The sequence below is a fragment of the Pholcus phalangioides genome, unplaced genomic scaffold (genome assembly GCF_987345545.1).
Source record: "Pholcus phalangioides strain wild (caught in Gottingen) unplaced genomic scaffold, Ppha-v1.0 ptg000015l_1, whole genome shotgun sequence".
NCBI lineage: Eukaryota > Metazoa > Arthropoda > Arachnida > Araneae > Pholcidae > Pholcus > Pholcus phalangioides.
Window position 1 is genome coordinate 5,107,727 of NW_028301608.1, and position 25,953 is coordinate 5,133,679.

Genomic DNA, 25,953 nt, shown 5'->3' on the forward strand with positions numbered 1-25,953 from the left:
CCACAACAGAGTCTAGGAGCTGTTGATGACTGGTCCGTTGTTGTGTTGCTTCTGTTGCATTGTGTGTGTGTTGACTTCTATTTCGTTTGTTAATCAACGGGTTTGCGCCGTTTAAATGGCAGCTGTTTTTTCTTTTTTGACGGTTGACCAACACAAAAGATGAAATGTTGGGGATTTAATTGTGGAAGTGATACAAATATTTCAGTGTTGTCTCTCGTCCAATATTCGAACTGACATGAAATTGACATCGGACATGACAGGTTTAATGAGAACTCGCTCGCGCCTTTGGATTTATTGTTGAAAATCTTTTTGTCAATGAGACTGATTATGTGATTTTTCCCCTCTCTTTGTTATGGAGTGTCGTATCCAAAGTATGGCTGAATCAAACGCTGAACCCCCGGTGCCTCAAGGGAAAGTTGAAGCTGGTAAGTTAATTTGTTATATTTATATATTATAATTTTTTTTAATTATAAAAAACAAATAAATCTAATTTATACGTTTCATATAGGCTACACAGAATTTAAATGCATTTATGGGGGAACATGTTTACCATTTAGATCAGTGGTTCCCAACGTGGGCGACGGAATGTTCCGGTGGTAGAAGCTATACTGGTACAACAGGATCCTATGGGTTAGATTACGTTGGGGGGAGGGGGCGATTGCACAAAAAAGGTTGGGATTCTATAATTTAGATCAGATTCCCAACGTGGGTGTTAACGCCCCCTTGAGGGCGATGGAAGCTACGCGTATAACATAGGATCCTATGGGTTAGATTGCGTTGGGGGCAATGGGAGAAAAAAAATCTCTGAACCTTTTTTGTCCCATTGCCCCCTTCAGCGATTTTTTTCTCACAACGCAATCTAACTCATAGGATTCTATGTTATACCCGTGGCTTCTACCACCCCCCTGGAACTTTCCATCGCCCCCAAGGGGGTGTTAACGCCCACGTTGGGAATCACTGATCTAGATAGAGGCAAACAATGCCTGTACAGATGACTGAAAAATTACTGGGGCCTGTCCAGCCTTTTTTGTAGGGGTCCTGCTTTTTGTGAAAAGGGCCATTGATTTTCTGGAAATAAGTCATTTTGTGGGAAGCGGAATAATCTAGTTAATTCATCGCAAAAGAAATGCCAAATTTATAGTTTTTCATTCATTTTTATTTTTTGCAGGGTGCGGAAAACAGACCAAAATGTTATGTGGACAGACCCCTGAATTACATTGTAATTAAGGAATAAAATAAAAAATATTAAATATAACAAACATAAAAAAAAACAACAGGAACAAAACAAAATTGTTTTGTCAAAAAATATAAGATAAGCAGAGAAAAAACACACGCAGATAACACCAAAAAAGGCAAAATTCTTAATGTATGATTAAACATGCAAAACATTAAATTTAAAATATATATATATATATATATATATATATATATATAGATGGAAAAAAAACACAAACAAGAGCAAATTTCTCGGAATTAAAAACTACCATATTTTAATGTGTATTAGGAACTTTTTTTTGCCAAAAATGGGGGGGGGGGAATTCTTGATACATGATTAGTAATTGGAGAAAAACAAAATTTTCGGCCAGAATAGTATATTTTTCCTAGAGTGAAGTTCCATATAAAGAGAAATTCTCCTTCAGAAACAAAGTGTGAATGTAAAGCACTACTGTACCATTCAGAGAATGGCTGTGTTCTGTCAGCACTATTCTAGGATACATGATTAGTATTATGTACACATTTTTTTGTTCAACTTTTTTCCAAATTTTAATCCAAAAAAATCGGGGTTCTTTATATATGCTAAAATACAGTATTTTGGATAAATTCTAGCTTATACAAAATACCAAATAAGAGTCTACATCCTCTATTGAAGTGAATGATTTGAATAATGTATTTTTAAATGCAATGTATGTGGGCATGTTCTGTATCTCCAGTTTTAATACAGAAACAAAGTGTGAATGTTAAGCACTACTGTACCATTCAGAGAGAGGACTGTTCTGTCAGCACCATTACAGCTATATATCGATCTCTAATAACAAATAGGTCTGGTTCTGTTCATTCCCAAAACCGCTCAAATGAAGAGGGATGTGCAGTTTTGTTCACAGCAGCGTTTCTCAGTCTTTGTGAACCCCAGGGCCATTAAAATGTACTGAATGGGCTTGAAAGTGCAATGCACAATCTAACATCTAATTCTTAAAATTTTTATTTTATTTTTCAAGTTTGTCCACAGACCACCTGCCCAATGTTTGCGGACCATAGGTTTAGAAACGCTGCTTTAAGTGGATGCCTCTCATTTAACTCGAATGAATATCATATAACAAATGATTTTCACATTTTCATCAGACTTCATTATATCCAAGCTCAATTGTAATAGAAAATTTTTATGCAAAAAAATTTCCTGAAATTAGGAATACAGTAAACTATATGTGGTTTTCTCTCGGATACATTATCTCTTAAAAATTGCATAAGCTTTTATTATGGGCTTAAGAAAAGTATAATAAGAAAAAGAGCAATATGACACAAAGGAAGCAGATTAAGATTTCCAGAAGTTGTAGAATAATCAAAATATTGGAAAAACTGTTTTACTTTATTTTTAACTGAGCTTGAAAAATGTCCCAGAGTCATCAAATGTATTTGCTATGCATATATCCATGGTCAGAGTGATAAAATCATGATCTTTTCAATTTAAATCAGATTTTTTTAATATTAAAATTAAGTGATTGCTTATTAATTAAAGTAAATCTTGTTAATCATTAAGAATGCATATTTTCATATCACCTAACTGTTTTTTTTCCTCCTAATCTCTCAAATTTAATTCAGCATTAATGAATAAACTAAAAACAAACTATAAGCAAAAAATACAAACACCAAAAATCTGTGTTTATGTAACGTGAAAGGTCGTTGAGCCCGAATTAACTTTGTGGATTAACATTTTTCTTATAGAGAAAAGTGCTTTTATTCATGAGGGGACCATCCCTCCAATGCCTGGTGGCAACTCAGTATCACAGATATGGTGCAGGTTTCTTGATTCACTCTATGTACAAGCAAAGGGCCATTCAGCATCAACTAAATAAAAAACAAATTCTATATGTTGGCAAGATTGTTTCTTGCACAATTGCTAGATGTGTTTCCGACTGGTGCTGCTTAATAGTTTACACACTTTTATTCTTTCATGGATTTGATGAGTTTTGGTTTAATAAAAAGAGCAAACTCGAAATTTCAATACAGAAAGTAGTCGAAAGCCCAATGATATTTATGTTGGTACAACATGTAGCAATTAGGGCACAGAATTCTAGGCTCTATACAAAAAAATAATTCCTCTGTATTTTAATAAGGGGAACCTTAGTGTCCCATTGTAATGCATTGAAAATACTTAGTGCAGTTTAGCTAAGTGCATCTAACTATATTTTTCTGCAATTTTTTTTCAATGCACAAAATCTAGAAATAGAACAGCTTTCTTTCTACACTGCATCTAGGTTCAAGTCTGTATTTACTAAAGATCTCCTATACTTCTTTTAATTAAGAGCTTTAACACATATCAATAACATGCATTCCATACCTATTAAAAACCAAACACACCCCGCTTCCCATCTCATTGAGATATCAAAGCGTTCCCGGAGTATGAATGCATACCACACCTGGTTACTTTTACTTCAATATCATTGAAGTTATATAAAGAAAAAATAAAATTTAAAATTTTATGATTTAATGATTTTTTTTAAATCAAGCAATTTAAATCATTATTTTAATTTTTGTACCCCAGCAGTGAATAATAATTTCAATCTGTTTTAGGGTGGTTATGATTTTTAAAAGATTTTGTAGAAGAGTCAATAATGTTTAGATACTGTATTATGGGAATTTTTGTGTGACTATGTAGAAAGAATGCTATTAAAGTTTATGTGTTGATTGCAAAAAATGTCCTTTTACATGTTTTTTTCTTAAATAAATTTTATCTTTCTATATGACTTTAGTTTGTCGTGAATGGCTTGTCAGAGAAGATGGGGTCTTGGCTTACAAACTGCAGAATGAAGAAAGTGAGTGACTTTTTTTTAAATATAAATCTACACATATAAAAATAAAACATGTCCTGACTGACCAATTCGTTGAGTCACTAATTCATATCCGAGCCAAAATTGCTGAATCTATAAACATGAAATTCAGTCAGTAGTTTTATTTCATGACATAAAGACTCACTAAGAAAGTGTTTTTGCGAAATTCAACCCAAAGGAGGGTCTTTAGGTTATATAGAGGCATCACACAGAGCCAATACCGCTGAAACTATAAATATAAAATTTCGTTCAGTATTTTTATTTTGTAATGTCTTTCAGTGAGTCTCTACATTTAGAGACTCACTGAAAAGGGATATTACAAAATGCAACCCGTAAGGGGGGCTTCAAAGGTTATGTGGAGCAATCTCATTGCTGAGCCAAAATCGCTTGAAGCTATGAATATGAAATTTAGTTAGTTTTATTTTATGATGTGGAACACGCACTAAGGAGGGACTTTTTAAATTTCCACCTCTGACAGGGTCATAAGGCAGTTCAAAAGTTAGCTATATGACAAAATTATGGCTTGTGCTGAAATCGCTGAAGCAATAAATATGAAATCTGATTAGTATTATATTTTATAATGTAAACACCCACTAAAATGGGATTTCTGAAAATTCAACCCCCAAGGGGATCATGATAGCGATGATTTGCCCATATAGCATTTGAACTTGAGTTATATTCCATATTACCAAATCCATGTGAGCGAAGCGCTTGTTTTTAATATGTATAATGCGGTCACATTTTCATGTTTTTTATGCAGTCAATGTTCATTATAAGGACTCCATGTTGTAGTGACCACCATTACACGGATATGTAGGATAAGCTCCAAATGTCATAAAATGACCCACGTATATTTTTTTCATGCAATATAATGACCATCCAATATAACGTCAGAACAAATGTGGTTGTTATAGCAAGCATGGACTATATATATATATGTGGCACCTGGAAGGTGCAACTATGGGCTTGTTTAATCCTCCCAGAGTCATCAAATCTTATTTGTTGTTCACCTATTTTCCTTCGATATAAATGTTTCGAAAATTACATGAAAACATCAAATTTATATAAAATTGATTTTCTGTGTGTGTATATGTTCAGTATAAAAATCTACAGTTTTAGATCAATCATTGCCAAATTTTGTGTATGTACCAAATGGCAAGAATTGAACGATGGGCTACTTTAAAAGTTTGTCAAAGCAGGGCATGAAACGTGTAAAAAACTGTCGGGCAACAATGTTTTTTCGGCCTTAACCCTTAACAATCACTTTCGGAATGTTTACTTTGGTTACCGTGGTTTCCCTAGCAACGAATTTCAGACATGTATATGCTTTTACAATGGTTTGCCACTTCTTTAATTCTGTCGGTGTTATGTATAATAGTTTATTCCTTTATAATGGTTTGTCATTTTTCAATCCTCCCAGAAATTGAAGAAAACCCGGACAGTACCAGGTATTGTACCTAGTTACATTATAAACCGAATCATACCTGCATTACAAAAACATTTTTTTTTGTAATTCTAAAAATGATTTGAAACGTTCATTTATTCTAAATATAAAATAAAATGAAAGTTTGAATTGGTTTTTATAATTTCTATATTAAAACACGATTCTTCAAACCATATGAACTTTATATAGGGCCTTATTCAGACATGTCCAGCATTCACAAATGAACAGAACAGCAAGTTTCAGCTTGGTGAAGTATAAATTGGTCTCATAACTTGAACCTCCTTAAAGTTGAGTTGAGATTAAATATTCAACTACACAGGTGGTATAAAAGACCACAAATACATGCTGGATTGCTACTATACCACACACACATACCTAGTAGACATTTCTAGGGGTCTGTTCAGCCAAAATTTAGGTCCACTTTCTGGACCCTTCACAAAGTAAAAATGGATAAAATCATAAATTCTGCATTTCATTTCTTTTGTGATAAGTTAACTAGATTATTTCGCTTTACACAAAATTACTTATTTTTCACAAAGTTAATAACTGGCAAAAAAATAAAGAAAATTTGCACAAAAACAGAACTCTACAAAAAACTCTGAATAGGCCCCCCCAATTCCTATAATGGTCTAACATCATTAGTGAATGTTATCTTTTTTTTACACCATATAGACCAGGGCTTGACAAGTGCCAGATTGCCATGTCCTCCCCAGCATGATCCGACCCATATGGGTAAAGGGCCTACATCCCAGAAGGGAGAGAACCTGGGTCTTGTCTGGTCTGACAGGTTGCCATGTCAACCAAATAACTTGTATTTGTGCCTAAAATTTCCAAAGTGTGATGAAAGAATGACAAAATTTTCTGATTTCATCATAATGTCTTCCACCATGGGAAGAGGTCATAAAGTCTTGGAAAAGACAAAAAAATGTTATTTAGGATGGTAACGATTACTTATTTGTTTTTCCTGGAAAAAAAGCAATGTGTGGCTTTTAAGAAATTTGGCTGGCACCTAATTTTTTTTCCAGTTTATCAAGTCCTGATATAGACATCACATTTACCTACATTACTCTTCTTTTTACTAATGTAAACTTTGTTTGCAGTCCAACACCATTATGGGCATAACAAAGAGCGCAGTCAGCTTGTTCGAGCGGATCTGAAAGAGGCCAAAGTGATTCAACGATCAGAAGAAGAAGAAGCCGAACTGATGCAGAGAGCATATGAACAAATGCTTCTAGACCAGTAAGACTTCATCTCTAACTTGTTGTAACCCATAATTCATGATTTCATTTTTTGTTGGGATCAAATTCATATTATCCAAGGACAGGGTTGTTTGGTTTAAACCATGGTTTAAACCTTGGTTTGAACCAAGTGGTTTTTTAAAAATTCAAATAAAAGTTGCCTAAATATAATTTTTTTCCTCGAAAAATATCATATTGGTTCATTATTAGCCAAAATGTTTCATTTTTACCACATTTTATATCCTTGGGGTACATTCTGATGGTATATCTTTAAATGACATAAGATTTTATAAGCGGTTTTTTTCAAAAAGTCTCATAAAAGTGGCCAGAATATATATATATATATATTTCATATGAAGTATCTTAGTATACAAAAGCCAAAATTTCTCATTCTTACAACATTTTCTACCCTTTGGCTACATTCTGATGCTCTATCTTTAGCAAATTCATGAATAAGGATTGCATCACACATCTAAATGTAGTGGTGTATTATCTCACAGGGTTTCTTTTTCCCTTCACAAAGAAGCAGCAACAGTAGTGACACCATCATGCTAGGGGCAGGTGGTCCTATAATCCAATAAAGACACCAACTGTCCTTAAAGGACAAAGACCAGTGTACTAGTAGTTACATTACCTCACATACATTTTCATTTTCTTTCCCATAAGAAGTAGCACGTCTCCTACCGTATATCTCCCAGTCTTAATATTCAATAGTAGTTTTTTTTATACTTGCACACTGTTAAAGAAGAAGAGAAAGTTAATCAGGGTTCTACTGAATAATAATAACAGATTTATGAAAAATAATCAGCTATATACAGGGTGATTATAATTTGAAGTTTTGATTCCATAACTATTCAATAAGAACTACTGGTCAGAATGACTTGAAAATTTGCATGAATATTCCTGAAGCAATGAAAGTTTCTTTCGCAAAAGGAAAAATAAATGCAAGTAGTGCAAAATGTGCAGGTAGATGATGATGCTGTACTTGGCCAGCAGTATAATCTATTTTGTGCAACCACATCGTTTTGGCACTTCCACAGCATCAGTGTGTGGATAGAACTTCTATCAAGATGCACATTGCAATACCAGCAAAGCAGCTGCTGAAAACCCATTTTGACAGGATGCACCTTAACCCTTTTAACTTCTGGCTGTGGGGGGTACCTCAAAATGTCATAAACAGTGGTCAGATTGCAAAATTTGGTGAATTGCAATCTCCAGCACATCCCCTGTATGTTAGAAGTTCCTCAGGAATATTAACATGGGGGCGCGTTTGGTTTAATGAAGCTGAATTGCAAGCACATCCACATCATGACCATGGCATACTCCGATTCTGTTGTTGAACAACAATTTTTGTGCTTTCAACCTCAGGTTGACAACGTATTTAACATTTCTTAAGTAAGTTGTAGTTATTTGTTCAATTACTTCGTTTTTTGTGATGCTTCCATGAATTATGAAATCGTGCAATGCTATAATTAAGTTATCATTTTGCCATGACTGGCTATCGTTTCCATTCTGGAATAAATTTCCCACGTGTTGGATGATGTCATTAATTTTAAATTTTTAAGTATTTTTCCCCCCTTTACTTAATAAAATTCCATTTCTTCAAGAATATTCATGTTAATTTTCAAGTTATTCTGACAATCGTTCTTTTTTTACAGTGTTTTGAAATCAGAACCTTAGTTATAATCATCCTGTATATCGTAAATCATTGCTAATTAATCTGCATTATTTATGCTTTATTAAATACATTATATTCACTTAATTTTTATTACTTTTTTCAAAATAGCTTCCCAATTGATCATACTGAAAGTAACTGGAGAAAAACCTTTATATATTATATGATTAATAATAACATTGAAAGAATTTTCAAACACACAGTAATCCATTGAGTTGAGCAAAAAATAATTAAATTGCAAAAGTTGGTTTTTGTTAAAATGTAAGAAATATTTATTGATTAATTAGTATGGGAATAGTGTTAATTACATTAATAACCATTTCATTTTAGTTAATTATTAGAAGTTTGAATGATTTTTCAGAAATTTCATTGTTTTTAATGTTAATACTATTTAAAACAAAAAACCGGTTTAAACCAAAAAACCTGGTTTAAACCAAAAAAACCGGTTTTTTTTACCAACCCTGTCCAAGGATGACATCACTCTCCACTATCCATACGAAGGTTTTTAACAGCTGACTGATATGAAGATGAATTTAGGGGGAAAAAAAGAAATTTTGAAATAGAAAAAATCAACATGGGTTTGATTTCCCGCAAGGGCAGTTGAATTTTATTTTTTTCCTAAATTCATCTTCTCATCAGCCAGTTGTTAAAAGCCTTTGAATGGATAGTGGAGAGTGACAATATTTAATTGAGAAACAATAATAGTGTATTTCAAAAAAATATTCGCAAACATAGTTGAACAAATTAGTCATTTATGAACAAATGATAGCCCTTGGATAATTAGCCATCTGGTGGTAGTATCAGCAATTGTGAGCTTGGCCTGAGTTAGGTCCAACCGTCCATGTGCAGTCTCATTCAGTGCACACCAGCTCTAAGGAAAGATTGAAATTCATTGCCTTTGTAATCTAGTGGTCTAGGGTGCTCACCCGACAAGTAACAGGATGTGGGTGCTATTCCCAGTAAGGACAGTTGAATTTTCCTTATTTCCTATGTTCATCTTTGCATCAGCCAGCTGTTAAAAATCTTCGTATAAATTTGTATTAGCCTATCTTCTTTGATATCTTTCTGTTTGTCCTAAACATGATGTATTTTTTAGATTTTGCTTGGTGTGATTTCATTTCTTCCATGTGAAATATTTATCATCCCATTGAAATTGACATCCCATATTCCTTTTCTGCAAAAAAATTATGTTAGCATAATCTGAGCTCTGTTGTGTACTAGATCTTGCCTTCTATACAAATACAAAGGCTGCAACAGGCGAAATGCCCAACGGGGTGACTGAAGAAAGATGCCCATTAAAAATATGGGTGTCAAATATAATTAAATGACAGCAACCCGATATAAAAGCATATGTCACAAAAGCAAAAACTAATACACTGCTCATAAAGAAGATTCTGGTTGTCTTATCTGAGCTTCTATAATAGCTTGTAAATTCATCATATTTCTTCTTAGAAGTGTCAGATGTGTTAGAATTCTTTTCATCCAGGAGTAAGCTTTTTCATTTATTAGTAACGCTATTAAAGAAAAACTCCTTAACGGCACCATATTTCTTTTGATGATTAGCTAATTTTTTCATAAAGGATTTCAAAGTTTGTCATAACATTTGAATTTTTTTTCATTATATTAGGAATAAATTCCCATTCCTCATCATGTTTAACAAAAATTTTTGACTAAAACAAGAAAAAGAACAAAAAGTTTTTTGAGTTTAAAAAGAAACAAACCAATGAAAGATTTGAAAATTAATTTTGTTCTTTGCCTCAAATCTTATATTTTTTTCCCAACTTTCAGAGAAAATGCAGATGCTGAAGTGGCAAAACAAATTCAGGAACGTCTTATCCAAGAAGAGCTTGAAAAACAACGACGGGTCGAAGAGGAAGATAAGGCAAGTTATTATCTCACTGTTGTTTTAAATTTTGTTACAGTATAGACCTAAATATGTATTTTTTTCACTTTTTCAAACTCGGTCACATCTTACTCTTTTTCATTCTGTATTTTGAGGGGGGGGGGAAGCGCATTAAAAGATAAACAATGAACATACTGTACACATTCATTCTCATAAAGCATATTTTATACTAAATTATTGATATATCTCAAGTTATTTTTGCAATTGAGAAGTTTGTTTCAAAAAAAAGAGTTTTCTTTATTTTTTGGATAACTTTAGTGATACATCCTTTTTTTATCCAACTGAGCACACCTCGGTTCTATTGCCATAGGCAATTTACTACCTAGTGCGTTGTGCCGGAAGTGTAACTGCGTGTACCTAACAGTCTGAGTGCGTATCTAGTGTTGTGTATGATTTTTCAGTGCTGCCATCTATATCTCAGAAGTGAAGTGAGTGATGTGTAGTGACTGAATATTTGTACTGTTTGTAGGACTGTTGCTCTCTGTGGCGAGACTTTTTAACGGGGAGATTGGCTCACATTTGCGCCTTGAAGTTGGGAACCACAGAAAACCAACTTCAGCCGACCACCACTGTGGTGACAGTGGGGCTCGAACCGGGGTCCCCGCAATGCGAGTCCGTCACTATGACCACTCGACCACCGCAGCGGTAGTGATACATCCTGTCAGATATGTAGGAAAAAGCTCTTTTGATTTGTGCAAGAATCACATAGATCCAAGCCGATATAATCTGATATAATCACCAATTGACTTATTAATCTGAATGGAAAAACAAGGAAGTAGACAGACACAAAGCACAAATAACAAAGGAAACAGCTCTGGATGGGGACAGCCAGGAGAAGGACATTTCCTTAACAAATGAAAATTTCTTCAGACATTAAAAAATCTCTTGATGAAAAAATTGGAGAGTGGCGACTTTTCAGGAACTGGAATATTAATATAAAGGTGGCGGAGAAAAAAAAATTGTGCACCTAATATATTAAATGTAGACTGCTGGGGACACAATTTAAGCCAATTTTGTGAGAATCGTCCATACACATTTTTTTTTATATCTGTACCACCTTGATAAGCACAGATAAGGTGTACAAATTCACAAAAAAAATGAACAAACTTCATTTTCCATGAAAATTTGTAATATTCATGTTCTCTTGTTTATATTCATGTTGCGAGTCTGACTGCATTAAAAAATAGGCCTGTATATTTGAGTTTGTTTTTTGTACCTAATTAATTAAATTTTTTGTGATAAACATGTTAACAAATTTGATAAATTCATTTTTATCTGGCTTTGGAAAGTCTTTAGAAAAGAAATTTTGTCATGTGTGTAGTCAGCGTTCTCATGTGGATTTTTTTTTAATATAACACACACATATTATTTTACAATGTATTTTTTTTATGCTTCAGATGCAAAAACAAAAAAATTCTGTAATCTATTTTCATAATGCGTATACCTATATTTTAACAGCGTATTGCATTGGAGCTGCAGAGAAAAGAAAAACTTCGGCTTCAGCGTAAGAGGCAGGAGAGGGAAATCAGACAACTTGAGAAAGTTAAAGCGAGTCAACCAGGTACAAATATACTGCTTTTTTCTACGTTATAATGAAAAGAAAAAGTTTGCTATTTTTCATTCAAGTTTTGGCATATAAACAACTATAAATAATAGCTCAAAATATTCCCTCGAACTTTAAAACCTTTTTTTTTGTTTTTTTTTTACAAAATTTAAGTATAGTTGCCAAAAGAAAAGTTTTCTAAAATTCAAAATGCTCTTTTAGTTCTCACAGATACTCTTTGTACAAATTTTGATGCTTTTTATTCATTTATGAAAATTTTCCCCCATATATTTTATGCTTAAAAAAATTTATACATTTTGTGGGATGCGTATGAAATTATTTGCAATAATATAGTTATGATCTTTACTGTACAGCTCACAATGACTTTGAACAAGAAAATGGTTTCATAGCTATGAGTTCACCTCTTCAAGAAACTTCTGCTAGTCCATTGGAACGTGATTTTTCTGATCTTTGTTTGAAGCCTCCCCGTGATCTTACTGAAGATGAGCAAAGAAGATTTCGTGAAGAGCAAGATGCAGTGAGTTGTTGTCTTATCTCTGTATATTAACAACTACAGTTTAGAGGGTGAATGGGTGGTCGTTGATGAGGTAGAGGGGGATAGTGATAGAGCTAGAGATCAATATGAAAGGGATTTTCTTAAATTGCTCGATAATTGCTCTGGTACTCTATAATTTTTTGTTTCAGAAGCCACTAGAAGTACTGATATTTTGTATTTAGTTCTTACTAGTTCCGAGGATCTTGTTGAACATGTTTTGGTGGGGGATGAGTTTTCTTCCAGTGATCATTGTGTCGTCAATTTTCTGTTTTCAGTTTTCTCTAAGTTTTCTTTGGGTAAGGTTGATAACAAAAGCCTGGTTCCTTTTTTTCTGAGAACTAACTTTGATGTTTTGAGAGAAATGTTAGCAGAATTTTTCAAACATTGGTTGGAATCAGTCAGGTAAGTCAATGGAAATAATTTAGTATGAAACTATCTTCTGTTTTGCATGATGTCATTCCCTTTGTTCATAAAAAGCTTGTTTGTACATCATGCCCCCATGGTTGACAGATAACATGCGTAACCTCTATCTTGAAAAGAAAAGAGCGTTCAAAGAGTATAAAAGGGGACGAGGTGACCTGTCATTGTTTACTGATAGTTGAGAAAGCGGTAAGGGATAGTAAAAAGGAAGTTAAATCTAGGATGGCAGATAACATTGGCTCCAACCCAAAATCATTTTTTAGGTACGCCAATAATGGATGTAAGGGGACAGTTGCCCCTATCTCGATAGGAGGGTCTAGGGTAGAGAGCAATGTAGGTATGTGTAGTGACTTTTTCGCATCGGTTTGTAATAGAGAATACAATATTCAATGCACGGGTGTTTCATTGAGTAATAAAATAAAAGGCTTTGGGTAAGGGAAGAAATGCAGATGCTGTTTACCTTGATTTTCAGAAAGCATTCGATCAGGTCCAACATGGTAAACTCTTGAATCATTTTTATACGAGATTCTGATTGGGGGACAACTTGCTGAATTGGATAGAATTGTGGTTGAGAGGTTGGTCACAACTGGCTATGGTGGACAGGGAATTCACTAGTGGAGTTACTCAAGGAAGTGTCCTGGGCCCCATACTTTTTTCACTTTTTATCGATAAACTCGATCAGGGTATCGATAGGATTTTTAGCAAATTCACAGATGATGTGAAGCTAATAGGAGTAGTTGGGAATCAAAGTGATAGGGAGTTGCTCCAAACCCACTTGAACAGGATTGGAACATGGGCAAATTAATGGAGCATGAAGTTGAGCATTGGCAAATGCATGGTCACTCATTGTGGTTCAAACAACCCACGTTTCTTTTACGAGATGAATGGTGTCACTATCCCGGATGCAACTAGGTTCAACGATTTAGGAATTCTCATTGACGAGCGTCTTATGTTTTCAGAACATTCTTCAGAGGTGGTAGAAAAAATGAATAGAATGCTTGGTTTTATTATCAAAAATATGTCTTCGCATTCTCCTAAAGTCATTCTTCCGCTTTTTGAGGCTTAGTTCATCCTGTACTGGAGTATGCTGTAAGGTTTTGGAGACCATACCTACAGAAGGACATAGACTTGATTGAAGGGGTGCACAGAAAAGCTACATGTGTCTTCTTTGGTACATGCAGCCTGAGTTATGAAGAAAGACTTCATTTTTTGAATATGTTTACATTGGATGAACACAGATGTCGGGAGATATGATCGAAGTGTTCAAAGTTTTCAATGGTATGGATAGGATGAACCATGATTTATTAATTCCCCATCAATCGACTACATTTACAAGGGGACACTAGTATCATTTGGTAAGGAACAATTCTAGGTGATGTTATCACAGGGAATTTTTCTCTAATAGGGTTGTTAATAAATGGAATAGCTTACCACCGGAGGTAGTAAATTCTAACACAATTGACACGTTTAAAAAGAAATACGATAAACATGTTGGGGTAAATCGAGAAGCTATCCATACTTAGAATAAGATAACCATAAATGTTTTTTATGGGCATTGCATAATATTTTATCATGTATATATACATTGTTTATAATTTTTGTGATTGCATTTTTAATTGGGTTGTAGTTTAGTAATGTATGACATCTATACATGTTATGGGCATCCTTTTCTCAGCGACCTTGTTGGGCATTTTGCCTGTTGTGGCCTTGTATTTGTATTATTTGCATCGATTTTCTAGAATACTGTATAGTTTTTAAATTTGTACTCTGAAAAATAAAATCTCAAACATATGCTTTACGTCTACATCTGATATATAATACAGGCAAACTCTTTGCTAAAGCCTGAATTATTCTGTAAAAGTTTGATGAAGGATCTTTTACAAAACTTGAACAAAACAACCAATAACCCTATTGGTTATACTGGGATGTAACCGATATGCTTAATGGATGCATTTTTCAAGTTTTATGAAAGAACTTTTAGTGTAACTTGAATTTTAAGAATTTCCCTTTGGAGTTCCCTATTCAATTTAATGAAATTGCCTGTTTAATTAAATTTTTTTCTCAATGCTTAACTCAAAGTTTGATATCATACGTATTTTTTTTTTTTTTTTTTTTGTGAAATGTCCCTTTTCTTTGAATTCTTAACTAATTTTTAGTTATACTTTTCTTCTATACGTGTCTTACTAATCTTTCCATAATAAGACATGTAGCCATAAATTAAAACATTAAAAAATTATGATCAACAAAATCTCTCTTTCTATCTGAAATTTTTTTGCTAAGGTTCCAGTTAAGAAGTTTGTTGCCAGTTCCACACACATGTTTTTGTCTTTCCGTTGGCAGCTGCAGTTTTACTGAATTTTGAATGACTTCATTAGAACCTGCCAATCACAGATGCAAATACTACTAACCCAGGAAATATGAAAAATTTATGTGTGTGATAATAAACTTCTCCACAGACACTATGCTTAAAACCTGGAGTGCTGAAATCCCAGTTTATTATTAAAATACTGGTAAAATGTGTTGAAGATTCATGTCTTTCTAGTACTGTATTATTGTTCATTTATTTTGGAATATCAATGCAACATAGCAACAATTTCTGCCATGTCCAAACAAAGTTCATGTGCTCATTCAACTCTGGATAAATTTTTTTAATTGACTTATGGAAATGCAGACATTAGTGAACCATATTTTCATTATATATTTCATATATTGAAGACATATTTTCATTTTATGAAGAGGATGCAAATAACTATAAGAAAGCAAGATGTCCTTATTACAACACTCACAGAGGCTACGGGGAACATGTATAACATGCTGTTTAAGCTCAAAAATCAAGTTTTTCCATCCTCTAAATCAGTTTGAAAATTTTGTGCAATATTTAAGAGCATTCGGTGAAAAAAAATGGAGATTACAAATGTATAAATGAAATAGTTTTCATGAGATCATTTAAATTTTTACAGGGTGGGCAAGAAGTCTGTAAAAACTTTAAAAATTAATAGAAATCGGAAAAATAACCGAAATAAAAAATGGTTTGCAGGCATCACTAGATCACGGGAACTTTTTAAGATAGGAAAAAAACAGCTGATAGGTGGCATACATGCTGCTTCGGTGGAAATATGCAAATGAGACGGTTATAAAAAATTGTGCTCCAATCTACAACCAGTTATAAGAACTTGGGCTCCTAATTCACAACCAGTTCACCACTGTAAACCGTGTATGTGGACCTGCTGCACTCAGCCATTGCTAGATTTGTGACTCACCTGCAATATGTTATCCCCCGTGGTGGTGATCATGTGGAATACATACTGCTGTAATAAACGATTTGGAGGCATTCTGTTCATTATTTGCATACCTTTTCTTTGACTTGTGTACGTCTGCGCCACCTATCGGCTGTTTTTTAGTTATTTTTTTCCTGTCTTAAAAAAATTCCTGTGACCTAATGATGCTAACTCTGTTAACCGGTTTTTATTTTGGTTATTTTTCTGGTTTTTATGAATTTTTAAAGTTTCTACAGACTTTTTGCCCACCCTGTATATGAACACTAATTGCAACAATGAGGAAACATGCATTTTAAGTTAGTGATTCAGTCAGTATATTTATATAATTGTCAAGAGAGTGTTTGATTTTTTTGTTAAAGTATAGTTACATTCTATAAAGTGAATCGGATAATTTGAACTTTTTTGCTGTTCCCTTGAGCTTCGAAATGACCAAGTTAGATTGTAGTGCATTCTCCAATTTATTATTTTGTGATCATACAATGAATCAACAGGATCTCCATAATTAAATTTGTGGGGGGAGGGGGGGGAATTTGATTGAATGTAAGTCAATGTATTACTGCATATTTCCATATGCTCATCATGTCTTACTTCTATTGCAGGAATTGGCAAAATTTTTACAAGACCAGGAATTCAAGGTATACTCTTATTTGAAATCTTATTTTGCCAAAGAGATTAAAATTGTGAATTAAAAAATGATCATAATAAAATGAAACAATAATAAAAGTATGCTAACAATAATAAATAAAAATAATAAATAAATAAACAATAATAAATTGCTTTACTGACTGTCGTATATATATGCTACAGTTGAAGTATGAAATCCTGTTATTCTATAAAATACCTAATTATTTAATGAAATAACTGATCAAGTCAGTTAAAGCATAATGCTTGTATTCTATACTTTAACTAGTTATTTCATACAAAACAATCTACACTCCATTAAAATTTAAAAAGAAACACATTTACATTTAACTTAGATTTGGGTTAGGATTTATGTTTGATGAGGCTGTAGGCTATTGGAGCCCATTATATTTCAAACTCCAGCTGCCCTTGGTAAATGACTAGTTGTCACTGTTTTTTGTTGAATATATGATATATGGTAGTTTATGGATATGATCTTTGATCGATTTCTCCAAAAAATAACAGTTTGAGATTTTTGAGGCCCTCTGCAGACCTCTAAGCCCCTGGCTGCAGTCTGTCTAGCCTTTACGTAGGGTTCTTCAACATTTTGGATATCGTGGGCTAAATTAAAACTTCCCACGAAGACTGCGTGTCACGGAACTCATTACATATGAGGTATTTAGAATTATGAAGATGGACTCCAGATTTACAATGGCACAGTGACATCCAAACAGAAGTGCCAACAAGATCCCAAAGTTGGGATCCCCATGGGGCCCAAAATAATTGAAAACCTCATTTATTCTGAAATTATTTCTGTCATTAAGTGTTAGTTTTTGGTTATTGATTCTGAAATCATTTCTTCAACCACTTTTGGTAAGGTTTCTGATTAATTACTACTTTTAAAATTACTCTGAATTTATTTCAAATGATTCTGCAATTATTTATACCATCAATGGGAAATATTGTCTTCAATGCATCCTAATATTATTTCTTCAATGTGTCCAGAAGTTATTTATTTCATTATTTCCAAAAATATTGCTTTCATTAATTCCAAAAAAATTTCAGTAATTCTTGAATTATTTTTTTATTGATTATGAAATAATTCTTATTGCTAATGCTGAAATTATTTCTTTCACTAATTCTGAAATTATTTTTTCATTAAGTTATGTACTTTTCAGCATTTCCTTGAATTCTGTATCAATTATTTTGATTAGCTATTAATCTTGATCCGTTATTTCATGAAATAGCTAGCTATTCTATGACATAACTGAATTATACACTTTAACAGTAACATTACATGCAGGGATCGTGTGAAAAGGTTATAAAAACCTTCGCACACAGATGAATTGTGAATTTATTAATTCTGTAAACATAATCTTATCGTACATATTATATTACCTGATTTGTTTATAAAGCAAAATATATAAATTCTTTTTTTTTCCAGAGAAGAAATCCCGGTGCCGAAGATCAACAACTTGCCATTGAAGTACAAGATAGAGAATTGGCCAGAATTCTTCAAGAACAAGAGCGTGCTCGAGCGAGGCGTGCTAAAGAGCGTGCAAAACAGAAGGCAATGCTCCAGCAACAACAAGCTGAGGTGCCTATTGGAAATTTTCTCAATCTCAGTTATATATAACTCTCACTTTAAGCATATATATGGCATCAAAAAGACTTGGTGAGGGAGAATTCAGTGGAAATGACGATGCAATCTGATGAGTTTTCAGATAAATCTTTATATGTTACAGCCACCACAAGGAAGAGAGGCCTGGGATCAACTTCATTTATTAAAAAACTTTTTATACTACCACACCGTACAAGACCCTCATAGACATTTCTCTGGGGAATTTCGAATAAATTCGTGCATGTTAAAAAGTTGTGTTATGTGTGGCTCAAACATATTTATTATGTGTGTCAGAGTTATTTATGTTTCATATTCAAGTTGTGCTGCCATCTGACTTTCATATCGGAAGTTAAAAATGGCATTTCCCTTAATTTTCATTTTACATATCTGTATATCTCTTGTCTGCTTATTGTTGAGGCTTTTTTAAAAAAGGGGAACTATCTTTAAAAGTTGTAAAATCACAGAAACTCAACTTCAACCAACCACAACTGTGCTGCCAGCAGGATTCGAACCTTGATCCTTGCGATGCGAGTCCATCGCGATGCCCACTTCCAACAGCTAAATTTTTAATACCATAAATTCATCAGAAGATTAATTTAATAGAAAGAGGGGCCCACAAACACACCCAAAATCCTGGTTTAGTAGTTCACACTTCAAGGTACTCGGGTGCCTATAACACACAGGGATCTCTTCAGCCGAAATTCGGGGCTGTTTTCTAAATTCTTCACAAAATTCTGAATCTGGAAAACGCACATCACAAAATACAAATGAGCAAAACTATAAAATTTGAACCATTGAAAATTTTATTTCTTTTGTAAAAAATTAGATTTTTTTGCTGTGCACAAAATTATGGATCATTTTCACAAAAACAGGACCCTAGAAAAGTGTTCTAGACATCCTTACACGCTAATTAGTAAAAACTTTCTTTTGGCAGAATTCATTTTTTATTGAGAATAAAGAATACATTGTATTAATCAGTCCAAAAAAGAGATATGAGACTTTACATTCATATGTCATTCATGTATGAAAGAGATAAGGTCTGATATATATGCTGGAATTCCTTTTTTTTTTCTCTTCATCTAAAAGTTTAAAAATAATTTTCAATTTAAATTTTTTTTCCTCTGACTAAGATTGCTTTTTTTAGAACACTGCCAACAGCTCTCATTATGCTGTGAGTCCGATTGAAGATATTGAAACTAGTCAAACAGAAGTAATGATGAAAGAGAATGTATGGTAAGTAAAAATACTTTTGGCATTTCTAATAAAGAAAAGTATATATGATGCACAATTTTTTGTGTAGCATTGCCCCTAGAGATCAAATGAAACTTCATGTGAGGTGGTTTAATGATGAGTAAGCCCACAATTCTCTGATTATGGCAAAATAAATAAATACTGATGTTAAAGCTGGGTGAGATTAAAAGTTATAGACGTTATATAGAGATCTGCCTGTATTATGTTTGAAATGTTCATGATGCATGGGGGAAAAAATGCTATAAAGCCACTCCTGTATTCCACTTGTAAATATTTTGATTCTCCAAAAGTTTAACATATTTTTTTTGACTCAGAAAAACGCTTGTGACCAAGTTGTCCTTCCCTTAAGATAGTTCTCCAAAGTACATATCCCAGCTCCTAAGGCTGTCGGGGATGCCACAAAGAGTTGGCGTATTGATGTATGCCCATTAGTGCTTTGAAATGGTTCTTTTCTATGTGAGGAGCCACAGATAAATGATGAAAGGGCCAACAGAGTTGTGTGTGGAAAAGTCTTGAGAACTACTGCTTTAAGGTCTGCATTTTACTAACCCCCCCCCCCCCCTTCAAGTAAAAGGCTGGTCCTGACTCAAAACTGTATGTGTACACCTACATACTTTCATGTGGTTCCTGTAGATTCTATTTATTGTATATTTATGTGATAAAAATTTTTTCCAAGTTTTCAAACATTGCTCGTAACATGTCCATGAATGAAATATTGAGACAACAAGAGAAATGTTTGCGATGAAAACTTTGCTTTAATTTATAATGGGACTACTTTACAAAATTATTTTTTATATGTTTTTGCATTCTGTATGAAACTTAATTCTGCTTGGTGTTTGTTTCAAATGTTCAAGTGCATAATAGTGGAATTAATGGGAGAAACATCATACTGTTAATTGAAATATGTTCATGTTATATTTCCCCCTTTCCCCAATAGCTATGGTGTGACAGGAGGTTATAGAAGTCCAGTTTCTGAAACGATCAGTCATCCAAGTGGCAACATCGCAGCAATGCTTGATCCAACATATAACAAACAGAGTCATATAATGGATTTGCCGATTTCACCTCATTCGCCTAACGATTATTCATCTCCATCATCCAAGGGTTCACCAGCTGGTAAATAGTGTAATCTTCAGTGTTTTGCGATAGCACTATTATTAAATTAATATCTAGATCTATATAAGAAGAAAATTAAACACAGAGTTAGGTTATTTTTTTCATTCATTCCAGATCCATTGCTATGTCCATCTACTAGCTTGAATGAAAACTTCTACTTACATGCAGAGGATGATGATGTTGCACCCCCGTACATGCCAATTCAAGGTCAGAGAAGGCCACAGACTCTCGAGAAAGCCAAGAAAAACCGTAAGAATAAAGATGGATGCAAGACTCAGTAGAAATTTCTACATGCATATAATCATATCAGCGGCTATAGGAAACAACAATGAATGGAAAAAATTCATGAAAAACAAAATCTTTGGTTTTATTTTGACAAATTTATATTATGTTCCGAATGATGACTTTTTTTGTGAGTTTTAAATCACAATGTTTGTATTTCTCAAATTCTAGTGATAGTATAGCTGTACTCATTATGCACATATTTATTTTAAATTTAGAAATGAGTTTTTAATTAGTATTTTATAGTCTTGAAGTCTCGTGTTTTATTTTTCATAATTTATATAAAGCCTTTGTTTTTAGTAAATATTTTACCGAATCCTGCATACAAGATGTATCCATAACAACATTGTATCATTTTGGATGTTCTCAGATCTGTCTATATCAGTATTTCTCAAACTTGCTGTAACAAATGTATGATATGAAACACTCATATTGCCGCGTAAACAATTGTTATATTTTTGTGAAAGCTTGCACAAATATTACAATATTAGACCATTACAAGACGTTTGTTCAGCGATAATTATTTTATTTTATCGTGTAAAATACTGTCCTTAAAATGGGTGGTTTGATTTTACTTTTGATGAAAGGATTACCAAAAAATTTGATTTTTATGAAATATTTACACAGTCTTCATGGAACACCAATGTTTGTTCCCAAAAACCACTGTTAGAAAAATACATATAGATGTAAAACAAAAAAAAAAACCATACAGGTATCTCTTGTTTTATGCAGTCTCACTTTACACAATTTCGCTATAACACAATTTTGGAAATTTTATTTAAAAAATTGCAACCTGTAAAATTTGGCCTGAAGTTTGATGTTAATACTCAAAATGGGTTGCAAATTTAAAATATGATGTAACTAAAGTGACAAATTGGGTTTTATGATTTAGAAGGAGCAGATTTGGGGCAAATGCTCAAATGCAATTCGCCATATCACACTAATCAACATCTTTTGATGACATTGGATATCAGAATTTTAATCAAAGAAAAAGATCTTAATGACACTAGAATTTATGTCTTTGCTAGTGATATCACTATATTTTTTATAGAGACAGCTATTTTCATTGCCGTTTTGAAATCAGTAGCGTTTTTCATTGGCTGTTTGTCACTTGAATCTCAAATGGTGCCATTTAAAAAAAATTATCAGCCTATCATACCAGGCTCTTTTTTTTTTAAGGAAAGAAAACATCACACTCACTAGAATTAATCAGAAGTACCTACTGAAGATAGAAGTAGAAAGTATTAATTGAATTCATTTATGTAGCTTACATTTATGTAGATTTATTTCAGTTTCAATTCATTGAAAAAAATTATTTTGCTGCTGGAAGTTGGGTTTTTTTTTTCATCTTTCTGAAGAAAGATAAAACCCCAATCCCTGTCTTACCAGTTACTAAATTCAACTGAATTTACATGATTTTGTCATACGTGAGGATTTTACAGAACCAATTGATCACATAAAGCAGAAGTCCTCAACCTTTTTCTAGTTGTAAGCACTGCTTGTATCCATCATCAAAAGATGAGCACCCCTATGGCAAGTTTGACATACCAATAATGTGAAATCAGGATGATTTCAATCCTCCAATGCAATTTTGCAAGTTTTTTACTTGGAACGTTGATCAAGTGCTCACGAGCAATGGGTTGAAGATACCTGGCATAAAGCAAAGGATGCTGGTATGCTATGTTTTTTCCCCATTGCAGCTATTTTTTCCCCTGGATTATGTTTGTTTAACCTTGCTTATCTTCAAAAATGTAATGTGTCAGATTGTGTGTCTACAAGTAGTATTATATTATTCTTGTTCTTTTACACATTTTCTTTTCATCATAGAATTATCCTCTGCTTTTGCTATCTCACTGTTATGTCTATTCTCAGTTTTGCCTTTGGGTGTGGGGGGTCATACAGCCACTCCCAGACTTACACTTTTTTTGATTCAAACACCTGTATGTAAATCAAATTTATTATAAGTTGAACTGCGATATGAAGTATAACATATCTCACCCAAGGTCAATAAAGCAATTCGGTTATACTGGACAACAAATTGTGACAAAGTTTCGGCATCCCAAACAGAAATAACCATTTCTTGTGTAATTTGGTATACTGAACATAAATTGACCATAAAATAGAAGCCCACCAGATTGGCTATGGGTTCTCTCTGACGACATTGCACAATTAATACAGATACAACAGTATATTAAAATATAACATAAGTATACAGAAAACAAAATAAATATTTAGAAAAAAACACACATATATAGAAACTTTATCAGTATACAGGGTGCAAAAGTTTTACAGACCTCTGTGCAGAATTTTCCTTCTAAAAATTCATCACATTGTATCCAGTTGTCTACACACATGAATATCTATGATTTATCTATATCTATAAACAGTGGAGAGTGACATCACACACATCTTGTATTTATTCGTAGGATAACGACACAAGCTGCATTTTCTTCGCAATCATCTTTATGATAAGTTAGTTAATGCTAATAAATTTGAATGAAACATAAAATGTCATATCTATCGGGACCAAGTTTGAACTATTTTACCTCAAACATTATCGAGATCAATCTCAGATTCACCAAGCCCACCATAATATTTTTATTCGTATATTTGGATATTCGTAAGTTCAAGAGTACTTTTTTATTTGTGGTATTGTGTATACTTTCGGAGTCAATTATATTTCATGTTTTGCTCCAACAAAAAGACAGGCTTTTATGTACAGTATTGTAGGAAGACATTTATACACACATTCGCATGCATGTGCCTTGAAATTGTAAATTTGTATGAAAGTAAAGCATTGTATAGATTTCTATGGTTACACCAAAACTCTTGACTCTTAAATGCAGAAGCTAATATGTGAAAAGCATTTTCAAACTGGAATGGCTTATATTACATACATATAAATTTATAATTTTACTCAAATTTTTTTGAAAAAAGAATATTAGGAAAAGGAAGTGTATAGCATACCGTACCACAAGAAAAATATATTTTTTAGCTTCTCTTTTTAACCCCTAAATTCAAATAATGATCATTTAAAAAAAATTTCACATTTAAGGGTTAATAGGGGTATTTCAATTACAGGCAAGACATTCATTTGATAATGATTTTTTTTTCTTCTTTTTTCCCTTCTAGATTCCTTATCTACAAATTTATTTCAGAAATAAGTGAACATTAAAATGTTTTGTTAGCTCAAAAAATGTTTAAATCTAAGACATTTTTTTCATGATATTCTGTAAGTAAAAAATACATATATTTCTAGAAATAAAAAGATGGTATTAATATATATTTTAATTTTGTAATAAATTAACAAAACAGAAACGTTAATATTTATAAACTTATATTCACATATTTTTACCTACATATTTGTAAAGCAATATTTCATGTACAGAATCTGTATGAAATACATATCTCATGTTCTGCTGGCTTTTGTGGCCCGAGCTATTTTTTTTACACAATTTTCATGTATATATGTTTGGAATATTTAAGTATGATTTTCAAGCTAGAAATTTTGAATATCAGAACTATTTGGTCTGCATTGTTTATAATTAAAATACCTATTCCTGTTTTTACATTTATGTACAATTATTATTTATTGTAATCGTATTATTTCTTGAAAATGTTAGCTGTCAATGTTGTTATCATATCAGTTCACATACTCGCAAGTGTTATGATCATTCACAAATACTCATGCTGTTCAGATCAGGAAAGTGTTTCTCAAGGTAGAACTTTTTATCTGTTTCTTTGCTGATGCCTTTCCGCTAATGAAATTTTTTTAATGATTTGAGAATTTTATTTTTCAAGGTTTTCACATCAGGCAGCTCTTTTGAAAAATGTTCGTTTTTTTTTGCACTGAATCAGTTCCTTCTCACGCGCAAAGAAAAATGTTTCTTCATCCTCACTGCCTGAAATACTTTTTTATTGTTATATTTTATGTTTTTTCTGTTAGATATATTGCAAATGTTTTTTTTTATAAAATTGGTTTTTTAATGGAAACCAAGTAGAATTGTTTTCTGTGTCTTAAATTTTTTATATTTTATACTTGTCATTTTCTTTCGTTGTGAGCAATTCATTGCTATCACGGGAACATATTTTCTTATATACATATATATATATATACAGTTTATTTATGTAGTTTATGTGTGTCTGCTAATAGAGTTAGAATGAGTTTCTTTCTCAGTGTTTCATTTTTTTTGCTAATGAGAAAAAAGCATACTCGTACTGTTCTCACAAATGTCCAATGGCATTCAAGCAAGTTGTAAGGAAAATAACACTGTGGTAGATTCATTTCAATAGTGATGCACTAAGAGGTGTCTTACCACATCACACATTAACCGTTCAATGGCCAATGTTTCCAATTGTACAAATGCAAACACTATCACTTCTGTTAGAATTATGACCCCTGGAGATAAACTATTCTGTTTCTGAGGTAAGACTGTCTGTTCCATTTATTGGCAAACCCTATTAGAGGAAAAACTCCCTGCGCCACCTCAACCTAGAATTGTCCCTTACCAATCAATACTGGTGTGCCCTTGTTGAAGCAGTTGACTGGCGATGTATTAACAACTTGTGGTTCATCATATCCATCCTGTTGAAAATTTTAAATACTTTGATCATATCCCCCTGACACCTGCATTCTTCCAATGTAAACATATTTAAAAAAATCAAGTCTTTTTTCATAGTTCTAGACTTGTGTGTCAACAAGATCATGCGTAGCTCTTCTCTGCACACCCTCAACCAAGTCTATGTCCCTCTGTAGGTATGATATCCAAAACATTACTGCATACTCCAGTGCAGGACCAACTAAGCCTAAAAAAGCAGACTTTAAGAGAACGCAAAGAGACCATTTTAAGAATGAATCTCTTGCTCAGAGCTTCATTCTATTAGCTTTTTTGACCACCACTGAGCAATGTCCAGAAAACCTAAGCTGCTCATCAATGAGAATTCCCAAATCTGTGACCT

The 25,953-nt window shown here is 33.0% G+C and overlaps 1 protein-coding gene across 1 annotated transcript; it reads left to right on the forward strand.

The window, feature by feature from the left end:
• LOC149075306 (uncharacterized) lies at positions 1-23,209 on the forward strand. Its single transcript, XM_089242656.1, has 11 exons — positions 1-425; positions 3,969-4,031; positions 6,591-6,729; positions 10,192-10,285; positions 11,765-11,867; positions 12,224-12,387; positions 16,703-16,738; positions 18,169-18,321; positions 19,490-19,578; positions 20,534-20,712; positions 20,827-23,209. Exons 1-11 carry the CDS (start codon positions 353-355, stop codon positions 20,991-20,993), a joined length of 1,260 nt encoding a protein of 419 aa, XP_089098782.1. The 5' UTR covers positions 1-352; the 3' UTR covers positions 20,994-23,209.
• Positions 23,210-25,953: the final 2,744 nt, after the last annotated feature.